This window comes from Trichosurus vulpecula, chromosome 1 (genome assembly GCF_011100635.1).
Source record: "Trichosurus vulpecula isolate mTriVul1 chromosome 1, mTriVul1.pri, whole genome shotgun sequence".
NCBI classification, from domain to species: domain Eukaryota; kingdom Metazoa; phylum Chordata; class Mammalia; order Diprotodontia; family Phalangeridae; genus Trichosurus; species Trichosurus vulpecula.
This window is the reverse complement of record NC_050573.1, coordinates 115,762,938-115,784,286: the sequence shown is the minus strand read 5'-3', so window position 1 is coordinate 115,784,286 and position 21,349 is coordinate 115,762,938. Positions and strand designations below refer to the sequence as shown.

The window sequence follows — 21,349 nt, the reverse complement described above, 5'->3', positions numbered from 1 at the left end:
TTATATATGCCTTCCCCACCACCCTCGGCAGAATGTAAACTACTTGAGGGCAGAGAATGTTTCTTTTTGGTCTGTCCCCAATGCCCAGCACCATACCTTATACGTAGGTGCTTAAATACTCTAATCGGAAGTGATAGTTTTGCTCAATTCTTTAATTGCTTAGTGTCATTCACTTTATTAGGTCTTGAGAAAATTCTACTTCTGGTGCTGCTATTCATATTGTTTCAGAATATTTTTCTATCTTTTTTGTTTCAATCCATATCATTTTTTACTGTGGCAGAACTTAATTTTCTTATTTTTTGGAAAACTTTCCCCCTTCATTTGAGGACTTCTAGTAGTCTGGTTTCTTTTTGACATCTCAATGATGAATTTTAAAAGGGATAGTGATAAGATAGCCTCCCTTGTAACCTCTCACTTTATTCATCTTTTTGTAATTACCCCACTGCCCCCAATTATTATCTTTAATATTATGCTTAAAATACCAAAGACATAAAAACAAAATTCACACTGATTTTCAACTTGCAAAATTTATTATGCAAACTATACATAAAAATCAAGTGGTAAAGTTACAAAATATGTACCTGGAAAAGAAATAATTTATATATAAAATTTCACAGTACAAGCAAAATATTTATATCCAGGTACGTGCATTTTTTTTTTTTGAAAACTTTTTCAGGTATATAGTACTGCTTAAAGCTGGTTACATAAATTAAGGCAGTAACAACTAATTAAAAGGTGATAAATTGGTTTCTAGAAGGCTTTAAGAGTCACCAGGTAGTTCAAATATGATATCTGAAGGAATGAAAGGCAGTATAACATTGACCATTACATAAAGAGTGACTAAAAGTTAAAATGACTTTGCTTTACTAAAACTTACTTTCCTTACCCCCACACAAAAATACCCACACTACACTAATCAGAAAAATTTTAAAGCTTCTTACAGAAGCATCTTTGGGGATTAACATTTTCAAAAAGTGAATATGCACTGTAGTATTTTAACCACTTAAAGATGCCCAGGAAGTTTATTTTTGGTATAATACAAAATATCAAAATGTGTAACATTTATACAACTGTATACAACAAAGTATCTTTATATGATGATGTCTAAACATAAATTTTGAAGGCCACAGGCTTAGATTTCAAATCTAAATCTCATGTTTTTTAAAAACATCAAAAATGTAGTAATCAACACAAAACATGACAAAGGTAAATACATAAGAAAATGTAAACATGGATATTTATAAAACCTAAATTAGAATGATGAAAATGTGTATTTTACAAATATCTTAATTTTAGTGTTCAAGTTTAAAACTGTTGTAAAGCTTTTTTGCCTCTTTTATATTCAGAGCTTTACCACAAAGCCTAAGCTTGAACATTAGTTCTTGGGTAATGAGGCAAGGAAAGGAAAGTTACAGAATGCAGAAGATGATAGAGATAAAAAAAAAAAAACAACACACTAAAAAATGAAGGAACAGAGGTCAATGATAGGTCACAATGCAGCATTATATTTCTATTTAATTTACACCATTAAGGAAAAGAAAAGAAAGGACAAAATTAACAGTGCTAAATTTAAGTCTGGGGAAATTTTAAATGTTGACAACAAATTTGTTATTAATGGATTTCCACCTTCAAATACTCTTATGACAAACGGGGTCATAAATCTAATGAACAATTAATGGCCTCTGACAAAGAAATAAAACTTATCAAAATAACTTTAATAGACCTGCAGAGTACTTGGAATTTAAACATTGCAGCATTAAATATCAAACATCTTGTGACTCAGACTGTTTAACATTTATCAAAATCAACTTTTAAACATCTACCTCATACATACAAAATTAAAAGCAGTTTAAATACTTTATTTAGCAGTATTTTAATAACAATATATCTTAAATATGTGGAAATTCAATTTTGCACTAGCTACGCAGAAATGACAAAAGTGAACAACACAAGATGTCAAATTGAAGAAAGCTGAATTTCACAACTTCATGATTTGCAACAACTAAAGTTTTTGATTTCTTGCTCCATTTTCTAGAGGGTTAAGAGAAAAGAACCTGTAAGTTTTAATGCTATTATTTCATTATTTAAATACCTTTAGATTGAGTCTAAGATTGATCATCTAATACCAGAGTCAAAAAGTTTTAAAGAACATTATGCCCAAATTTGTCTATTTACAGTGAAAAATACTTTACCATTCACTAGTGCCCAAATTTTTCAAGCCAACTACTGTCAGAAAAAAACCCAAAACAAATTATACCAATGATTTAATATAACTAGAGTATCACTACCTTATCCACTATAACACAGAAGAGGATACCCTGAAACCTTTCAAAGTGCTCACTGCCTCCTCAGATTGAAAAAAGGTTTCATTAAAAATATCTGATATTGTGATGGATGGTTTGCTTTTTAGACTGAAGACCTGTAGTTGATAGATAAATCACAGTATGAAGTATGTGGGGTTACTCACAAAAGCAAAAATGAGGACTATTTTGTTGTTGTAGAAGGCAATTCTGGTGATTCTGAGACTGGACTAAAATGTGTCTGAAGTCCCTTCTAAGTCTGAGACTGTAATTCAAGATAATCATCCTGGTCACATTTAAATGAATAAAAATTTTCAACTTTTATTACCTATGCTCTCATTTGATCCTCATAACAACCCTATAAGGTGGGTGCTATTACTGTCACCATTGTCCACAGGAGGAAATGGAGTTAAACAGGATAAATCAATTTTAGCAAAAAACACACCATTCTCCAAGTATGATAAGTATTCAAGTTATCAAAATGAATATAAAAAATAGGCATGTTTTAAGCATTACTCAACAAGTTCAAATTAAAATAATTCACAGTAAAACTTCTAAATACCCAACTTACAATAAAACCAGGAGAAAGCTACTCTACATTATAGAACTTGAGGAATGAAGGAGTAGAAATACAATCTGTATCTTTCTTTGGAGGGGAGGAGGCAGGGCAATTAGGGTTAAGTGACTTGCCCAAGGTCACAGAGCTAGTAAACATGTCAAGTGTCTAGGGCCAGATTTGAATTTAGGTCCTCCTGACTCTAGGGCCAGTGCTCTACTCACTGCGTAACCTAGCTGCCTCACAATCTGTATCTTTCAAATATCTGCAGTAACTCAAACTATTAAAATATTTTCAAGCAGAGTTACTCTCAGACTTGCTGTAATCATGGTAATGCTTACTTACATTTGGCATTTTTATTTGCATGTCAACAATCATGCTAACGTCCTTAAAATAAATTTTCCTCTTTTATTGAACAAGGTAAAAAATATTATCTCCTATTAATTTGTTTTGCAAACTCTTTGAAGTGTCAAGAAAAACTTTAGCCAAGCTTGGATCAAATAATTGCCAATTCTAAACTGAGTTTTCTGTTGTATTTTTAAAATTGCCCCATCCTATAATTATCCAAAAGTATTTCTGAAATCCAAAGAAGGCAAAGCACAAAAATTGTACTTGTTCTATCTATATGATTAGTTTGGAGTTTATAATTAAAAAAAAATAAAGTTTGATTCCTAATTTTTGTTAATTTGATTGTGTCAGACATATTGTTAGGATTGTGGCTGGATGGATAAACTTTAGGTCATGATGACAGATCACTGTGGTTCAAAATATCAATTATAAAATGTATTATAATAACTCACCTGAATTAGCTGTGTCTTGTCATAGTCTTTGCGATGCTGATAAATACATTGGCTAATTATTGCATATAATTTTTCCAACTGAAATATATTGTACTCTTGACTTTTCTTAAGGGTAATCTTCAAAAGATTCTAAAAAGAAAACATGTATTAAACAGTTGTGTGTGTAAGGAACTTTCATTCAATTCAAAAACTGAATGTTTAGTAAGTGCCTACCATGCCTTCCAGATACTGTGCTAAGAAAACAAAAACACAAAACCCAAAGAGCCCATGCCCTCTAGAGGTTTACATTCTAATGTAAATGTATGGTTTACCTCTTTTTAAATGCAGATATTTGCATGAAAATTACTTTTGTGGTACAAACTGACATCCTTTGACCTTTGGAATATCATATTACAATCCTTATGAATTAGAAATAGTCTTGATTCTAATTCTCTACTTTTGAGCCCCTTTGTTCTTCTGGAAGACTAATAATACTTGAATTATTTTTGCACATTCCTTTATTATCAGTCAGTGGCTGGACAGGACTCATGTTCCAATGATACTGTCTTTTTTTCCTGTACTGTCAACCTATGTATTTTTTTTTGGTAATTTATTTTTGCCCAGTTACATGTAAAGACAATTATTAACATTCATTTTTTAAAACTTGGGTTCCACATGGGGAACATTTTATACCATTTTATATCATTTTTGTAATTTCAATCAAGGGCCAGGGCCTGAATTAATGATCAGCTGGACCTGAGCTTCTTTGTTCCCTAAAGCTTGCTCAGAGAGTATCTTTTCTCTGTCAACAAGGCTAGATCGGGCTCACCTAAGAACATTCTTCCCCCTGTTAGCCATTAAAGGATGAGACCCTAATCCTGAGAAGACCACCTCGCTTAATATTCTACGGGCATATACTTTAACTGACCTTTGTCAATACTCTTGTCTTTACAAACCTATTCCATAAGGAAAATCCTCTTCTTGTATCATGGTTAAACATATATGGGGATCATAAAAGTGAGGTAACACAGACTTCTGAGTCTGCTAAAAATAATGTATATAAGTTTTCTCTTTCCTTTGTTCAGGCAGTCAGATTCAGCTCTGACTCCGTGCATGCATGTATCTGCTAAGTTTAAAGGGAATGAATAAATAAATGTATAAGTAATATGAATTTTTCTATCACCTAGCCTGTTGTTTCCTTCAACCAAATTTTCGGGTTTAACACACACAATTACAAAACACTTTTCACACAAATCAGATCTAAATAATTGGAAAAATATCAGTTGCTCAAGGGTAGGCTGAGCTAATATAATTAAAATCACAATTCTAACTAAATTACTTATTCAGTGCCATACTAAACTACCAAAAAATTGTTTTATAGAGCTAGAAAAAATAACAAAGTTCATCTAGAAGAACAAAAGGTCCAGAATATCAAGAGAAGTAATGAAAAGAAATGCAAGGGAAGGTAGCCTAGCTGTACCAATCTTAAATTGTATTATAAAGCAGCAATCATCACAACTACTTGGTACTGGCTAAGAAGTAGAGTAGTGGATCAGTGGAACAAGTTAGGTATACAAGACACAACAGTCAATGACTACAGTAATCTATTATTAGAAAAATCCAAAGCCTCCAGTTTCTGGGATAAGAACTCACTATAACAAAAACTGCTAGGAAAACTAGAAAATAGTATGGTAGAAACTAGGCATAGACCAACATTTTACACCCTATACCAAGATAAAGTCAAAATGGGTACATGATTTATAAGCAAACTAGGAGAGCAAGGAATAGTTTACCTGTCAGATCTATGGAGAAGGGAAGAATTTATGACCAAGCAAGAGATAGATAACATTATAAAATGCAAAATGGATGATTCTGATTACATTAAATTGAAAAGTTTTTGCACAAAGCCAATGCAACCAAGATTAGAAAGGAAGCAGAAAGCTAGGAAACAATTGTTACAACCAGTGTCTCTGATAATGGCCTTGTTTGTAAAATATAGAGAACCGAGTTGAATTTATAAGAATACGAGTCATTCTCCAATTGATAAATGGTCAAAAGATATGAACAGGCAATTTTCAGAGGAAGACATCAAAGCCATCTATGGTCACATGAAAAAATGCTCAACAACTCTTAGGTACTACATCTCTCCTGTCAGATTGGCCAACATGACAGAGTCAAAATGTCTCCCAAATTTTGAGCCTTGGGTGACAGAGAAGAGTTTTATTCAAATAGAGAATTTAAGAGGGGAAGCTGGTTTTGGTATACAGAATCAATGATTTAGAGCTGGAAGTAATCTTAGGTCACCTTGTCTACTACACCATCATTTCACAGGTGAAAAAACAGGCCCTGAGAGGTTAAGTGACTAACTTATTATAACAGTAATAAGTGGCAGAAGTAGGATTCAAAGCTAAGTCCTCTTACTTTAAAATCCAGCGTTCTTTCCATTGCACCACACTGATTTTTATTCAGTTTTAAATACGCCAAGTTAGATGATGTTGTTCGGTCATTTTTTGTGACCCCATTTGGGGTTTTCTTGGCAAAGATACTGGACTGGTTTGCCGTTTCCTTCTCCAGCTCATTTTACAGATAAGGAAACTGAGGCAGAGTGAAGTGACTTGCCCAGGGTCATACAGCCAGCCAGTAAATGTCTGAAGCCAAATTTGAATGCAGGAAGATGAGTCTTCCTAATGCTATTCCCAGCACTCTACCACTGCACCACCATGGTGGGACATTAAAATGGGAACAATTCCAAAAAGTTAAGAGTTACAGTATTGGAGTAGAAATCAGGGAGAAAGATTGGGTGTCATCTATCTTGTGAACAATGTGTCAAATGTTAAATTGAAGCCAAAGCCAGTAAGGGCCAAGAAAAACTACTGGATTCTGAAGGTCCTTAATAAAGTTTCATTGTAGTAGAAAGGATAAAAGCCAAACTAAGGGGTTAGAGGTAGTTAAGAATGTAACAAGTAGCAAGGAAATGGAGGCAGTGAGTACAGAGCACATATTTGCTGAGTTTGATGCGAACTGAAGAAACAGAATAAGAGCTTGACAGGACAGAAAAAAAAAAGGGGGAGACAGACCCTATGTAAATCTGAAAGAATAGCAGAAAAGACCAACGGGAGGATAAAGACTGAAGAAGCTGGAGAAGGGATAAATGATAGATTCCATAGGATGTTAAAGGGAATAAAACTTATAATCACACATTTATAAGGCAGAATCTAAAAGAAAGCAATGTGCTAACATTTTAAAAATTATTTGTACATTGGCATTTAAAAGTGTTTATTTACATACTTTTAGCTGTTCATGGTCCACAATAAGTGGGGGTGTGGGTTCAGAAAGAATTGCCAAAGCCTTTTCAACACTGATGAGCTGCTGCTGTTCAACCTGGGAACGTCTGGCTCGAGTCATCCTAAGTACGCAGGTTTCTAAAAAGATCAATTAGATAACTGTCAGTAATGCAGAGATAGGTAGAAATTAAACATCTAAGTTCAAATTCATATATATATTTATTAAGCAACTGTATGCAGAGTATTATACTAAATGACAGCAGAAATACCAAGTTTAAATAAAACATTGTTTCTGTCCTCATGGGGAGGAAAAATATGGATCATATATGGTAGTTGTGAGTAACATCCTAAGTATACTAGAAAGGTATGTACAATAGAGGGAGAGGAAGGGAACAGGCACCAGGAAAAGGGTACAGTGTAAACAAAGAAATAAAAGAGAAAGCATAAAGCATAGGGTTAGTAGGGGACAGAGAATAGTCTAGTCTGGCTTCAAGTATGTGGAGGGGAGTAATCTGAGTTAAAGATGAAAAGGCAGTGTCCAGCTGGAGAATTTGCAATGGAGTCAGTCAAGATTTTTGAACACATTATGAGATCTAGAGAGATTATTCTGGTGGCAGCATAGAAGAAGGGTTAGGAGAGAGAGGAAGATGGAAGTATACTGGAGAAACTTTCAAATAGAAAAGAAAGGAAATTTGAATAACTGAATTATTCTTCATTCAAGAGAAACTGCAAGAGACAATGGAATAGTACTTTCCAAAAAAGCAAAGGAATTCACTCTTACATAAAATAACATATTAGAAATTTGAACCCAGTAGATTCAACACAAGAGAAGCACCTCATCATCAGGAAACTTGTTCTCCAGGACTGAATCAACCTTGAGATTCATCCCTAGGGCAACATTTCCCTCTGCTCATTCTGTGGGGGATGGGGGGCTAGGGAGACAAAACTCATCCCCCAAGGCTCCTATAAAGAGGTGCCCAGGCCAGCTATCTCCTCATTTCCCACCTAGCTATACTCCTTTAAACTTCTCCATCATGCCTTTGTGACAGGAACCTCCCCTCCCACCTTTTCTGCTTCCTTTGTGTGTCATCTTCTGCTGTAGGATTTCAGACTCCTTGAGGGCAGGGACTTTCTTTTAGCACAGTGCCTGGCATATATGTGTTTAATAAATGTCTACTGATTGACTGGCATTTGAGGAATAAATGCCTACAAAAGTTTAAAAAGAAAACCAGAGATGATCAGATTACTTACCTTCAACAATCACAGTACATATTTACTGAGCACCTATGTGACTGTTAGGTGCTAGTGAGAAAAATATATACATAATAATCCGTACTCTCCAGGAGCTTGTTCTAATTGGGAAGATCGTAATTACAAATAGAAATATACATAGCATAAATATAAAGTGAACAAATGCTAATGTGTACAGAATAATTAAAGAGGGCACTAGTAGTGGGACCAGGAAAGGCTTCATGGAGATGATGCCTGAGCTGTATCATTAAGGAAAAGAAGGATTCTATGAGGCAAAGGTAAGGGGGAAATACATTCCAAGCTTGAGGGATGGCCAATGCAAAGGAGAGAGATGGGAGATGGGAGATGGAGTGCCACTTGTGAAGAACAGAGTGAAAGCCAATCTGGCTGAACTGCAGAGCACGGGAGGGGGAATAACATCTAATGAGGCTGAAAAAAAAATAGCTGGGGCTTTGTACAGCTTTAGGAAAAAGAGAATTTAATATTTTATTCTAGCAATAAGAGGAAGCTACTAGAACTGGATGAGAAGTGTCAGTCAAATCTGTGCTTAAGGAAAATTATACTATGGCAGCAGTGTACAGAAGGGACTAAAGTGGTAACTGTGTGAATGAAGAGGAATTTGATGCAAAAAAAACTGTGAAAGGGTAGAAATGGCAAGATTTGGCAACTGAATATATGAAGTAAAGGAGAGTAAATGAGCATATAAGAAAGGGCTAAATGATTAGTCTTTCTTGTTTATAAATTTAAAAAAAGATTTATCTATGGGAGTAAAAAAGAGAACATTTTCATCACTAAAGAATAAAAAGTACATAAGGATCTATAGATTTAAGGCAAACTTAAAGAATCAGGACAAGTGAAGGGGGGGATAAATTCCCTGACTACCTACATCAAGTGAATCAATTATCTTTTGTAGGCAGGAATACAAAGTAGGGAAATATGTATGAGCAGGGAAGGGGGAAATTAAGAGACAGCAGGGATAAAACCAAGGATTTACATTCCTACCAATTTCTTAGGATAGGTTCTGTAAGTCTCTCAACAAGTGATGGAAGGAGGACTACTTGAGGGGGCTTTGCCAGAGAAGAACACTAGTAAATATTCCTATAGTAAAGGCAGACATCTGCAGTAAGAGATAGGAACCTAATAACGGGCTTCACATGGAAAGGAATTTTCACATTAGCGAACCACTTTTTCTGAGCAAGGATTGTACCTTCTTGGACAGTATTCCATATAAAGAAAGGAATGTAAGTTGTCAAAAGACACCAACACCCAGACTGATAGAAGATGTGGAGCCAGAGATAAGATAACATGGTATCAGGATTAGAAACTGATCACGGGGGGCAGCTAAGTGGCGCAGTGAGTGGAGCACCGGCCCTGGAGTCAGGAGGACCTGAGTTCAAACCTGGCCTCAGACACTTGACACACTTACTAGCTGTGTGACCTTGGGCAAGTCACTTAACCCCAATTGTCTCCCCACCCCCCCAAGAAACTGATGATGGCAAACAAAGAGGGGAGGATAAATAAGGCCTCTGGATTTGAGACACAGATCAACTACAACCATACAACACTTTTTCTATCAAATGCTACCAACATCATGATCTATTATTTCTTAGAGTGAGGTTTAGAGGACAAGAACCCACTATCTTGACAAAAACTGCCGGGAAAACAGAAAGCAGTTTGGCAGAAACTAGGTATAGATCAACATGTCACACCATATACCAAGATAAGGTCAAAATGGGTACATGATTTAGGGGGATACAAAATAAAATTAGGGGAGCATGTAATAGTTTATCTGTCAAATCTATGGCTAAAGGAAGAATTTATGACTAACATTATGGAATGTAAAATGGATAATTCTGATCATATCAAATTTAAAAGGTTTTGCACAAACAAAACCAATGCAGCTAAGATTAGAAGGAAAGCAGATAACTGGGAAAAATCTTTTACAGCAAGTTTCTCTAAAGGTTTCATTATAAGACTATGAGTCATTCCCCAATTGATAAATGGTCAAAGAAGAGAAACAAGCAGTTTTCAGAAGAAATCAAAGCTATCTATAGTCATATGAAAAAATGCTCTAAATCTGATTAGAAAAAACACAAATTAGGGGCAGCTAGGTGGTGCAGTGAGCAGAGCACCAGCTCTGGAGTCAGGAGGACCTGAGTTCAAATCCAGCCTCAGACACCTGACACATGTACTAGCTGTATGACCTTGGGCAAGTCACTTAACCCCAATTGTCCTGCCAAAAGGCAAAAATAATGAAGTAAAATAAAAATAAAAAAAATAAAGAAAAAATGCAAATTAAAACCACTTTGAGGCAGCACCTTGCACCTATCAGATCAGCTAATATGACAAAAGAAAAATGACAAATGTTGGAGGGGATATGGAAAAATTGGGACACTAATGCACTGTTGGTGGAGCTGTGAATTGATCCAACCATTCTGGAAGGCACTTTAGAACTATGCACAAAAGACTATAAAGCTATAAAATTACCTTTCAACCCAGCAATGCAATTACTAGGTCTGTATGCCAAAGAGATTAAGGAAGGGGGATGAGGGGGAGGAAAAGACGTGTACATACAAAAATATTTATAGCGACTCTTTTTTGGTGGCAAAGAACTAGAAATTGAGGGGAATTGATGAACAAGTTGTGCTTTAAGAAATGATGAGCAGGATGGTTTCAGAAAACCTGGGAAGACTTATATGAACTGATGAAAAGGGAAGTGAGCAGAACCAGGGAAATATTGTATACAGTAACAGCAATATTATAAGAATGCTGATCTGTGAACACTTAGTTATTCTCAGCAATACAACGACGTAAGACAATTTCAAAGGACTTGCGATGAAAAATTCCATCCACTGCCAGAGAAAGAACTGATGGAGTCTGAAATGTAGACTGAAGCATATTTTTTAAACCTTTATTTTTCTTTGGTCTTTTTTTTTTCTCACAACATGGCTAATATGGAAATATGTTTTGTACAACTGTATATGTCTAATCTATATCAAACTGCTTGCTTTGTTAGTGATGGGGAAGGAGAAGGCAGAGAATTTAGAACTCAATTTTTAAATGAATATTAAAAATGTTTTTACATGTAATTGGAAAAAATATAAAAATTTTCACTTGGGAAAAAAGTGAAGCAAGCAGAAAAAAGAAGACAGGGTAAAATCTACAAAGACATTAAGAAATTGGATAAAAGAAGGAGCTCAAATCTGTTACTTCTGAAATTTTTATTCCCCAATGAGGAGCACAGAATAAATTAATCAGAAAATGAATTTCAGGAAGACCAGAAGGGAAGAAAAATAAGGACAAAGCAAAGCTTCTTAGAAAAGGGTGTAGTAAAAGAAAGTTACTAAATAAAACTTGGATAGCAAATTAGGTTCTGAACCACTTGCTTTAACTGAATGGAAAAAGAGAAGAGGTAAAAAGAATGCATGAAATACATCAAGAAAGACAAATTAATCTCAGTAAATTCAAAGAATTTGGGACAAGACAGCCAAAAGGAAGAGTGCAGGTGGGGAAGGTTAATCAACAAATATTTATTAAGGAACTTCTAATACCAAACACTATACTAACCACTGGGATACAAAGAAATGCAAAAGATAGTGCCACCTCAAGGAGCTTGGTCTAATGAAGTAGACAATGTTAAAAAAATGTACAAGATATATACAGAATAAATTGGAAATAATAAACACAGAGAAGATACTAGAATTCAGGTGGATGAGGAAGATTCCTGGTGAAAGTGGGAGTTTATAGCTAGAACTTGAAGGAAGCCAGGAGGAAGAGCATTCCAGGCATGGAGGTTAACGAGTGAAAATGCCTGAAATGGGGAAATGGCATGTTTTGTGTAAGGAAAGCAAAGTAGTCCAGTGTCACCAGATGACAGGGTATAAGGAGGGAACTAAGTTGTAAAATGATTGGAGAGGAAAGGGTAGGGTGGGTCTCAAGTTACAAAAGACTTTTCACATCAAAGGATTTATATTTGATCCTGAAGGTATAGGGGAACCATGGGAGTTTACTGAATTGGGGCATGTGTGTGTGAGAGACTGACATGGTCAAATCTATGTTTTAAGGTAGGGCAGGTTTGACTCTAAAACTAGCTACTATTACCTACGGGACATCTTACTAATTCAACGGTTATGGACCCTGGAGTCAGAAAAGACCAGGGTCTGTCTGATGCTGAAAAGATCTCTATGACTCCAGGCAAGCCACCAAACCTCTCTTTAAGATTTAATTTCTTCTTATGTAAAAGGAGGGGATTGGACTCCGTGGCCTCTAAGGTCCCTTGAGGCTCAATCTATAATCCTATAAACTACAATTGAAATTTACAAGTGTTTTAAGGTTTATAAACCACTTTCCTCATAAATATAGATATAAAAAAATAACAGTATTAACACTTTTATTGTTTGAGGAAACTTTGACATACTACTTGTTCAAACAAATATTGCTTTGTTGCCTGAAATCATACTTCGTATTATTTCTGCCTTTTAAAATTTACTAAAGACTTCTTCATAATGAAATATGTGACATTTTTGTGAGACTTACAAGTACTTAGGGAAAAATTTATTTGATTTTTCCACGTGTTAATCATTTCTAGCTTTAATGAAATGGTTCAGATGTGTGATCTCTTTCTTGTGAATTTTAATGTGTAAGATCTGTCACATTCTGATAAAGAATCTTAAATTATTTGTACGGAATAAATTGGAGACATGTAGGCTAGATAATAATTAGATGGATATGGAACTGGCTGAATGGTCAGACTGTAGTCATTGAGGAGTATGTTTATAGAAGCAAGGTTTTTCTATTGGTAACATGAAGATTATCAGTATGATTAATACCAATAGTATTCAGAATGAATCTAAAATTTTCTATCATTATAAAAATAAGTATACCTTTGAAAACAAACCATTAAACTTATTCTAGACCTATTAGCAGTTAGAAATAATAAAATTAACTTAGAGTGAAAGTACTGATCTATGATACATTAGGTATATTTGATTTACTTAGGATTCATTTATTTAATCAAGGTTCTGTTTGACTCCACCCCCCCCAAAGGCCTTTGTTAGTGTTTAACAAAATAGTTAAAAGATTAAATTTGGTGAAGTGAATTTAATGTGAATATAATACTGGAATAATCATGGTAGCTTCATGGTTGAATTTATTTTGTAGGGAAATTGCTGACCCTACTTCTTAATTATGAGCCATTTTGCTTAAATTAACTATTTAATACTCTAAAATGTTAGTTGGTATTTTCACCACAGAAATAAAATTGACAAAGTATATGTGAAATGACATCTTTTTCATTTCAGAGTTTCTTATCTAGGCAGTTAGACTGTTTAGTGATGCAATGGATAAAGTGATGGGCTTGGAGTCAAGGAGACCTGAGTTCAAATTCAACTTCAGACACTTAACCAGCTGTGTGTCCTTGGGTGAATCCCTTAACCTGTTTGCCTCATTTTCCTCATCTGTAAAATGGGGATAATAACAGCTACCCCCCAGAGTTAGTGCGAGGATTTTATGATAGAATAATTGCAAAGCAATTGCCCAGCACACAGGAAGTACTACGTAAATGTTAGTTACTATTATTAGTGGATAGAGCATTAGGCCTGGAGGCAGGAAGCCCCGAGTTCAAATCCTGTCTCGTCCATGAAGTAGTCGTGTAACTATGGGATAGTCATTTAATCTCTATCTCAGCTTCCTTACCTGTAAACTAAGGATGGTAATAGCACATACTTCCTAAGGTTGCTGTGAGGATTAAATGAGATAATATTTGTAAAGTGCTTAATATGGTACCTGGCACAAAATAGGTGATTAATATTTGTTTCCTTCCTTTCTTGGTTATTCCTGATTTTGCCCTTACTGTCTTAAGAAGGGGCAGCTAGGTGGTAAAGTGCACGTAGCACTGGATTTGGAATCAGGAAGACTCATTTTCATGAGTTTGAATCTGGCCTTAGATGCTTACTGTGTGGCCTTAGGCAAGTCACTTAACCTCTCTTTGTTAAGAGCTTTAAGGAAATGGCAAATCACTACAGTGTCTTTGCTAAGAAAATCCCATGGATAGTGGTCCATGCAGCCACGAAGAGTTGAACATAACTGAAATGAAGGAACAACTTCTAATACCAGAGTTATTGAACTGGTAGATCTGGGCAATATTTATGTTTTAAAATCTTTTTTTTTTTTAAATTAAGTCATTAACTGCCTTTATGAATTTACCATATTACTTGGTTCCTTTAAGTGAAACCGTCTGATAATTATTTTTCTTTTCACTATATCTTGCTTGTTTTTTAATTTTCATAATTTAAAAACGCTTAAATGGAAGACTACTTACCCTTTGCCTCAACATCTTCAGAATATTCTGTAATTTGACAGTTAGCAATTTCTCCATTGCAAGTTAACCTATCTTTTCTCAATTCTGCATTTATTGTAGACTTCTTAGTTTCCTTTTCAGGTTCATTCATAAGGGTATCACAAGTAATATAAATACTTTTATTTTCCATCTCAATTTTATTTTCAGAACCATTTTGCTGCTTTTCATTTTCTTCCATTGAAGACTCTCCTGTGACTTCAGCCTCAATATGATCTATACTAGTATCATGATTTTCTTGATCTCCATCACTCTCATTTTTGTCATCTTCTGTATTTCTGCTATCTTCTTTGGTTTGAGAAACCTTCCTTCTTTTTTTTATGGTGCCAAAGTACCACTTACTCTTTCTTCGAATCTTTTTCTTCGATGGAGCTAACAATGACAAAAATGAGCATTAAAACAAAGCCACTGGCAAATAGCAATCATTTTCCTCCAAGTCTAGACTCTCATCCACTTCTTCCCATGTCAAAACTAGGAGGAAAGAAAGTGCTCAGCCACTTTACAAATAGGATTTTAAATAAAGATATCACTCCATGGGGTCCACAATTATAAATGTGAATACTAAACATTTAATGCAAGGCAACATGATATAGTTGATAAAAAGCTGGCCTTGAAGTCAGAGGTACATGTATTCTAGTCTTCTTGTGTGATATAGTGCAAGTCGGTGCCCCAGACGCCTCTAAGAATATAAGTGGCATAGAAGGTGGCTCATTTGGAAGCTCCTTACACAAATAAAATCATAGTTCCTGTCCAAGAATCAAAACCAAACCAAACCTCCCTCACCCACATTTAAGAGCATGAAAGAACTTTAACTTAGTATATGATTAATGTTTCCAAATGGAATGGCCCCAAAGCTGACAAATCTCCTGCTCCACCCAGTAGCCCCACTCCCTCCTCCTGTTCATCTCTGGTTGATTCAGGCAGCAACTTCTAACATGTATCCAACCAAATGGTTTGGTCAAGGTAGACAATTACACATCATTGTGATTGAATCTGAAAATTCACCAATGCAATCTGACAAGAGGAGAATATCTAAAACAGCAGCTATTAGCACTTTGCTGGGAAGGAATGACTGCAACAATCTCCAAGGCAAGCCATTGTGGAAATCTCAGAAATCATCACTTGCCAAAGTTTCAAGCAACTATTGTGATTAGGAAAGGCAACTCTATTAAATATCAAGATAGCTCTTTTTTATGTTCCATCATAGTTATCCAGTGTTTTTGGAATTTATATATTAACCTACAGTAATATGCTTTCACCTTTTTCTAAATATAATAACCTTATTAATGGGCTGAAAGCCACAACCCAGCATATGTAAAGTATGAATGTCACTGTTTGCAATGGCCTGTTCTCTTTTGTACAACTTCAGGTGCTGGATGTCCACCTGGGGCCCAGATAACCTAGAGAATATTTCTCAAATGGCACAAAGGGCTGAGTAAAGTCTCTCTGTGGCTAACCCCTGCCCTCTTTGAGCCATCTTTAATATCAATGCCCAAGTAATTGGCCATTCTCATCCTAGGATTAGAATAGAGCTGAAATTGACCTTGGAGGCCATCTTATTTTAAAACTGAGACCAGAGAGATTAAAAAGACTTGTCCACAGAATGGGAAAATCAGAATTAAAAATCCAGGTGCTAACACTCCAAATCTATGTAACCACTCTTAAGTTACCAACAGCGTACTGAATCAAACTCCTTACTGTCCTGGCATTCAAAGCTCTCCATAATATAAGTTGACACCTTTCCCTTGCTTCATGCTATTTCTCTTCTCCGGCACTCTGCTCTTTGATGAGGTATTCTTAACCTAAAGTCCTTGAACTTGTTTTTTTTAAAAATGCATTTTGATAACTATTTTTCAGTATGATTGGTTTCCTTTGTAATTCTATGTTTTACCCATTTAAAGACATTATTCTGAGTCTAAAGGATTTACCAAATGGACAAATGGGTGGGGACAAACTGGAGTACTTTATTCCTTGATTTAACTCTGGGTTCAGTGTCTCCTCTGTGCTTTTGCAAATGTTGTCCCTTCATGCCCAATACCTTTGCATTCTCACTTGTTGTAATCTCAGATTAGTACATGTCTGATCATGTCACCTTCCTACTCAATAAACTCCAGTGGCTCCCTATTGCTTCTGGTATCAAATATGAAATCCTATTTGGCATTCAAAGCTCTTCACAATCCAGCCTCCTACCTTTCCAATCTTAATACACTTTACTACCCAACATGTTTCTTCAATCCAGTGAAACTGGCCTTCTGGCTATTCCACAAACAAGACACTTCTAAGCATGTTCTCTAGCTCTCCCCTCTTCCAAGAGTGCTTTCCTATCTCATCTCTGCCTCCCAGCTTCCCTGACTTCCTTTTAAGTCTTAACTAAAATCTCACCTCCTATAGGAAGCCTTTCCTAACTTCTTAGTATTCCCTCTTACTTATTTTCTATCTTGTATATAGCTGATTTGTACATATCTGTTTGTCTCCCCTATTAGATTGTGAGCTCCTATGGGGTTCGTCTTTTTATATCCAGAGTGCCTGGTATATAGCACGTGCTTAATAAATGTTGATCCAATAACTGGGAACCACCTTCCCTGATCCTCCCAGACAGAAGTGGTCCTTCTGCCTTGAACCTTTTTTTTTGTTATTCTATTCAACTTCTTTTATGCAGTCACTGCTCTGATTTAGACTGTACAAAGTCTCAACATCTACTACTGGATTGTAATTTAAGAGTGGGAACTACATTTTCTTGAATTCAAGTACATATCAGCTGGTGTGCTTCTACACCATCTATAGGGGAAAGAGATACTATAATGAAGCCATTATTTTCCATTTAAATTCAGCAAGTATTTATTGAACACCTACAAATATTGTCCTTTAACTGCTGCTTCTGATTTATATTTTATGTTTTAAAACATCTTAAATTGCATGCTTGTTTTAGGATGTAAAAAAAAGACAAAGAAAAATCCAAGAGTATTTACCAGTATAAAGTGAAGGAGTACTACAGGCTACAGGGGCATTGAGCATCTTCAGCTTTTCACTCTGTTCTGGGTCTGATCTTTTACCATCAACAGAAGTTGTGCTCTGCTTTGGCATCACGTGATAGTAAGACGGTGCATATTTGGAAGAGCTGCAGCCTAATTAAGAAAAGAGAAAGAAATTAGGATCTTGGGCACTAGAAAACTGACTAAAACCTTATCAGTGCATTTTTCTGATAGAAAAATAATTTCTTACCTCTCTTTTTTCGAGACTCCTGAATTTCTTCACATAGCTGTTCAAAATCTTCATCGAGTTCTTCTTTAATTATCGCATAGGCAGTATCTCTTAGAGTACAAGCTCTGTGTCTGATAAGTCGATCTGAAAAATCAAGACAAAACTCAGTATTACTTTCCTTTTTATTACTCACCAAGACCAAACTCTACTTGGATTATGATTTATTTCTGAACACTACTTAATTTATAAATTTTTACCCGGCTGTGTCATGGGGTAAAAAGGACAACTTTCAAAATTACTTTTTTCAATAAAATTTTAATGAATTTTGAAATGATGAATTGCTCATCTAAATTTCCACATTTTACCCTGAAAACACTTACTTCTTTAAATCTACTCTATCATCATATCCCTCTGTTGAGAGATATTAATGTCAAAATTGAATGACCAAAGATTCAACTCCACTGGAAAAAAAAAAGATGAACTATAAAGTGTGTGTATGTATACAGAGTGGGGGTGGGACAACTAAACTGTATGTACAACCTCCATAACCTTGAATCCTGAAATTCCTCTTTATAATTTTCTCCAGTCCATATATCTCTTCTGCCTCAGTCCCCCGAATCTACTTTTCATCCTCAGCATGATCTTCAGTCCCTTTCATCTTATTCTTCCAGTTCAGGACATAGCCAGGCCTGTTCTGAAGTCACTTTATTCATTTCAGTGTTGACTTTAGATTTAAACAGATGAACCATGCCCATGCAATGTGCTTTATCTTTGAATCATTCCACTGTGTATTGCTCTAACCTCAACTTTGCATCATGTTATGGTAATTAGGGTGGTTTCTGTTTTCTCTTTTAGAATGCTAAGGTAATCAAGTACCTTTGATGAGTCTTGCCTTTCAAATGTAATGGCAAGCAAAGTGTACTTTTTGTTGTCTTTTGTTTCTTTGATTGAATCAAGAGTCTTTGACCTGCTTAAGAAACAAGAAAGCACATAGGTTTGAGCCTCATGCTGACCCTGAAAAAGGTATATAAGATCTGAGGTTGGTGTTTTGTTTTGGGGCTCTCACTCACTAGAAGAGTGAGTTGTGTGATTTGACCAGGTGAAACTCTGGGTAGCCGTTAAGAGCCCCCTGGCTTGGAAAACCCAGATGTTGATGCTTCTCTTTTTGGTAACTATGTATGTGATGTCTTTATCAGACAAAGCCTATCTGTTGATCTGTTTGTAATTTCTGTTTGTACTTGCTCTGAAGTTCAGGGTGCTGGCTTTCCCCCCTGAACTAAGTGAATGATATATGTATATTTAGTTAAAGTAAGATTGTTAACCCCTTGAAGTTGCTTTCCTTAGAAAAGCAGATCAAAGAACCTGTGCTAGCAGCCCTCCTGTGTGCTCTTGTTGTTGGTCTTTGCTTCCACAGCAGCTGCTAGCAACACTGTCTTTACAGGTCACCACCAGAATCTGCTTTCTCCTGAGTTGTGAAATAGATTGGCTGTTGTTCTTCATTGTTGAAGAGGACCAAAATGACATCACTGTGTTGGAGTCAAGATGCAGTGTGTCCAATTGTGGCTGATTAGACCTATAAGAGCTCAAAAAGCTCTACTGCAGGTTGGGCACAAACAGTCCACATGAACATCTGGGGTGGAGATGTCTCTTAATTTGTGTATCTCATGTTTCTTTTGAGCCCTACAATTATGTTTTGCTCATAAAGCATAGCACCTCCTTTGATGCTGGCATACCATGCTCAGTGGTCCTTTGCCAATGTGACCCATGTCATGCAATTGCCAAAGTTCTTCATAAAGACCTTGAAAATGCCTTTGTGTCACTTCTTCTGACCACCATGTGAATACCTTCCTTGTGCGAATTCTCCATATAATAGTCTTTTTTGGGCAAATGTATGTTTGGCATTGAACAACATGGTCAGCCCATCAGAGTTGCACTCTAAGAGTTTGAATGCTTGGCAGTTTAGCTCAAGAAAGAACCTCAGTTTCCAATACCTTAACTTGCCAGGTGATCTTCAGAATCTCCCTAAGACAATTCAAATGGAAACAATTTAGTTTCCTCGTATGGTGCAGGTATATTGAACAGGTTCCACAGGCATTCAACAATGAGGTCAGGACAACAACTTTTTAGACCTTCAGTTTGGTAGGAAGTCTGAAACCTCTTCTTTCCCACATCTCTCCCATTTCCCTTCAGTCTCCCAAACAATGAGCCAGCTCTAGCAAGACATGTGTCAACCTCTATCAATGTGTACATCCCTTGAAAATATACTGCCAAGGTATATACCCACAGTACTCAAAACTTCCCCATTTGCTGTAACCAACAGTTCCAAGTAAAGATGGTGTGATACTGGCTGGTGGAGCACCTGTTTTTTTCTTGGTGTTAATTGTTAGGCCCAAATTAGCACAAGCAGCAGAAAATCCATTCATATTTTGCTTCATCTCAGCTTCAGAGATTGCACTGAGTGTATAATCATCCATGGACAAAAAATCATGTGCCAATTCTACCTCCACTTTAGTCTTCACTTGTGGCCTTTTCAAGTTAAGTAATTTACCATCAGTGTGGTAGCTGACCTTGATGCTGTGTTCTTCCTCACCGAAGGCATCTGACAACATTGTTGAAAATATGCTAAGTGCTCACTATGGCAGCACATATACTAAAATTGGAACAATACAGAGATTAGCATGGCCCCTGCACAAGAATGACATGCAAATTCGTGAAATGCTCCATATTTTTCAGAATGCACAAACTATAGCCTATGATAGCACACCCCTGCATAGGGCCACCTTGGAGTGTGTGAAGGATCAGTTTGGCTTCATTAATATGAAGTTAGAGACAGCAAGAAACTCTTTTTCCATGTGAAGGAAGTTCAGGATGGCATTGAACTACAAGCTGGAGATGAGGTAGAACTCTCAGTGTTTCTCAATCGGCATATTGGCAAATGCGCTGCCTGCAACGTCTGGCATGTCTTTGAAGGCCCTAAGGCTGTTGTGGCTCCACGTATGGCCTATTGGTCAATTGCTTGAAGAGCATCACTCTAGATGATGCCAGTGCTCCTTGCCTAACGGTTCTTCATCAGCCAAGGGGACCAGATGATTCAATGGGATTTGGTGCAGAAACATCTGTCAAGCTGGTGTCATTGACTAACCCCACCTACAAAGCACATCGCTTAGTCAGATACGATCAAGTGGGGGGTTCTGGTGAAAGGTTCTGAATATTTCTCTCTTCATCCCTCCCAAAATCTGGAATACCTATTCTATGGAGCTATTACACTAGTTTTAACACCTTCCTCATGTTATGTTTAAAAGAAATAAAAAAAGTTAAGAAAACCATTTAAAAATTATGCATGTGTGCACGCACGCACACACGCGCACACACACACACACACACACACACACACACACACACACACACACTATGCTAAAAGGGATGGGAGCAAGCTTTGCTTCACTTCATTGAAGACTGAGAAAGCACAAGATCATGCATTATCAAGAACCTGGGCAAGCCTGCGGTTATGAAACTTATGTACATGCCAACGAACTTCTCCAGGTACCTGAATTTTGCCTTAATTTCCCATAAGCTTTCATGACGGACAGTATCAAAGGCCTTGGTCAGAGTGACAAACATTG

The 21,349-nt window shown here is 36.2% G+C and overlaps 1 protein-coding gene and 1 non-coding gene across 2 annotated transcripts in view; one reads left to right on the top strand and one right to left on the bottom strand.

Moving 5' to 3' along the window:
- Nucleotides 1-508: 508 nt before the first annotated feature.
- ATAD2 (ATPase family AAA domain containing 2) overlaps nucleotides 509-21,349 on the bottom strand; it is a 75,842-nt gene continuing 55,001 nt past the window's right edge. Inside the window, exons 23-28 of the mRNA XM_036740808.1 lie at nucleotides 17,748-17,870; nucleotides 17,495-17,650; nucleotides 14,490-14,897; nucleotides 6,924-7,057; nucleotides 3,657-3,785; nucleotides 509-2,031 (exon numbers count right to left, since the gene is read on the bottom strand). Coding sequence (XP_036596703.1) covers nucleotides 1,987-2,031; nucleotides 3,657-3,785; nucleotides 6,924-7,057; nucleotides 14,490-14,897; nucleotides 17,495-17,650; nucleotides 17,748-17,870 — 995 coding nt within the window. The 3' untranslated portion in view covers nucleotides 509-1,986. The remainder of the gene's footprint in view (nucleotides 2,032-3,656; nucleotides 3,786-6,923; nucleotides 7,058-14,489; nucleotides 14,898-17,494; nucleotides 17,651-17,747; nucleotides 17,871-21,349) is intronic.
- Nucleotides 20,353-20,456, top strand: LOC118835007. The gene has a single exon (XR_005009374.1). It is a non-coding gene; the product is annotated as a U6 spliceosomal RNA (small nuclear RNA).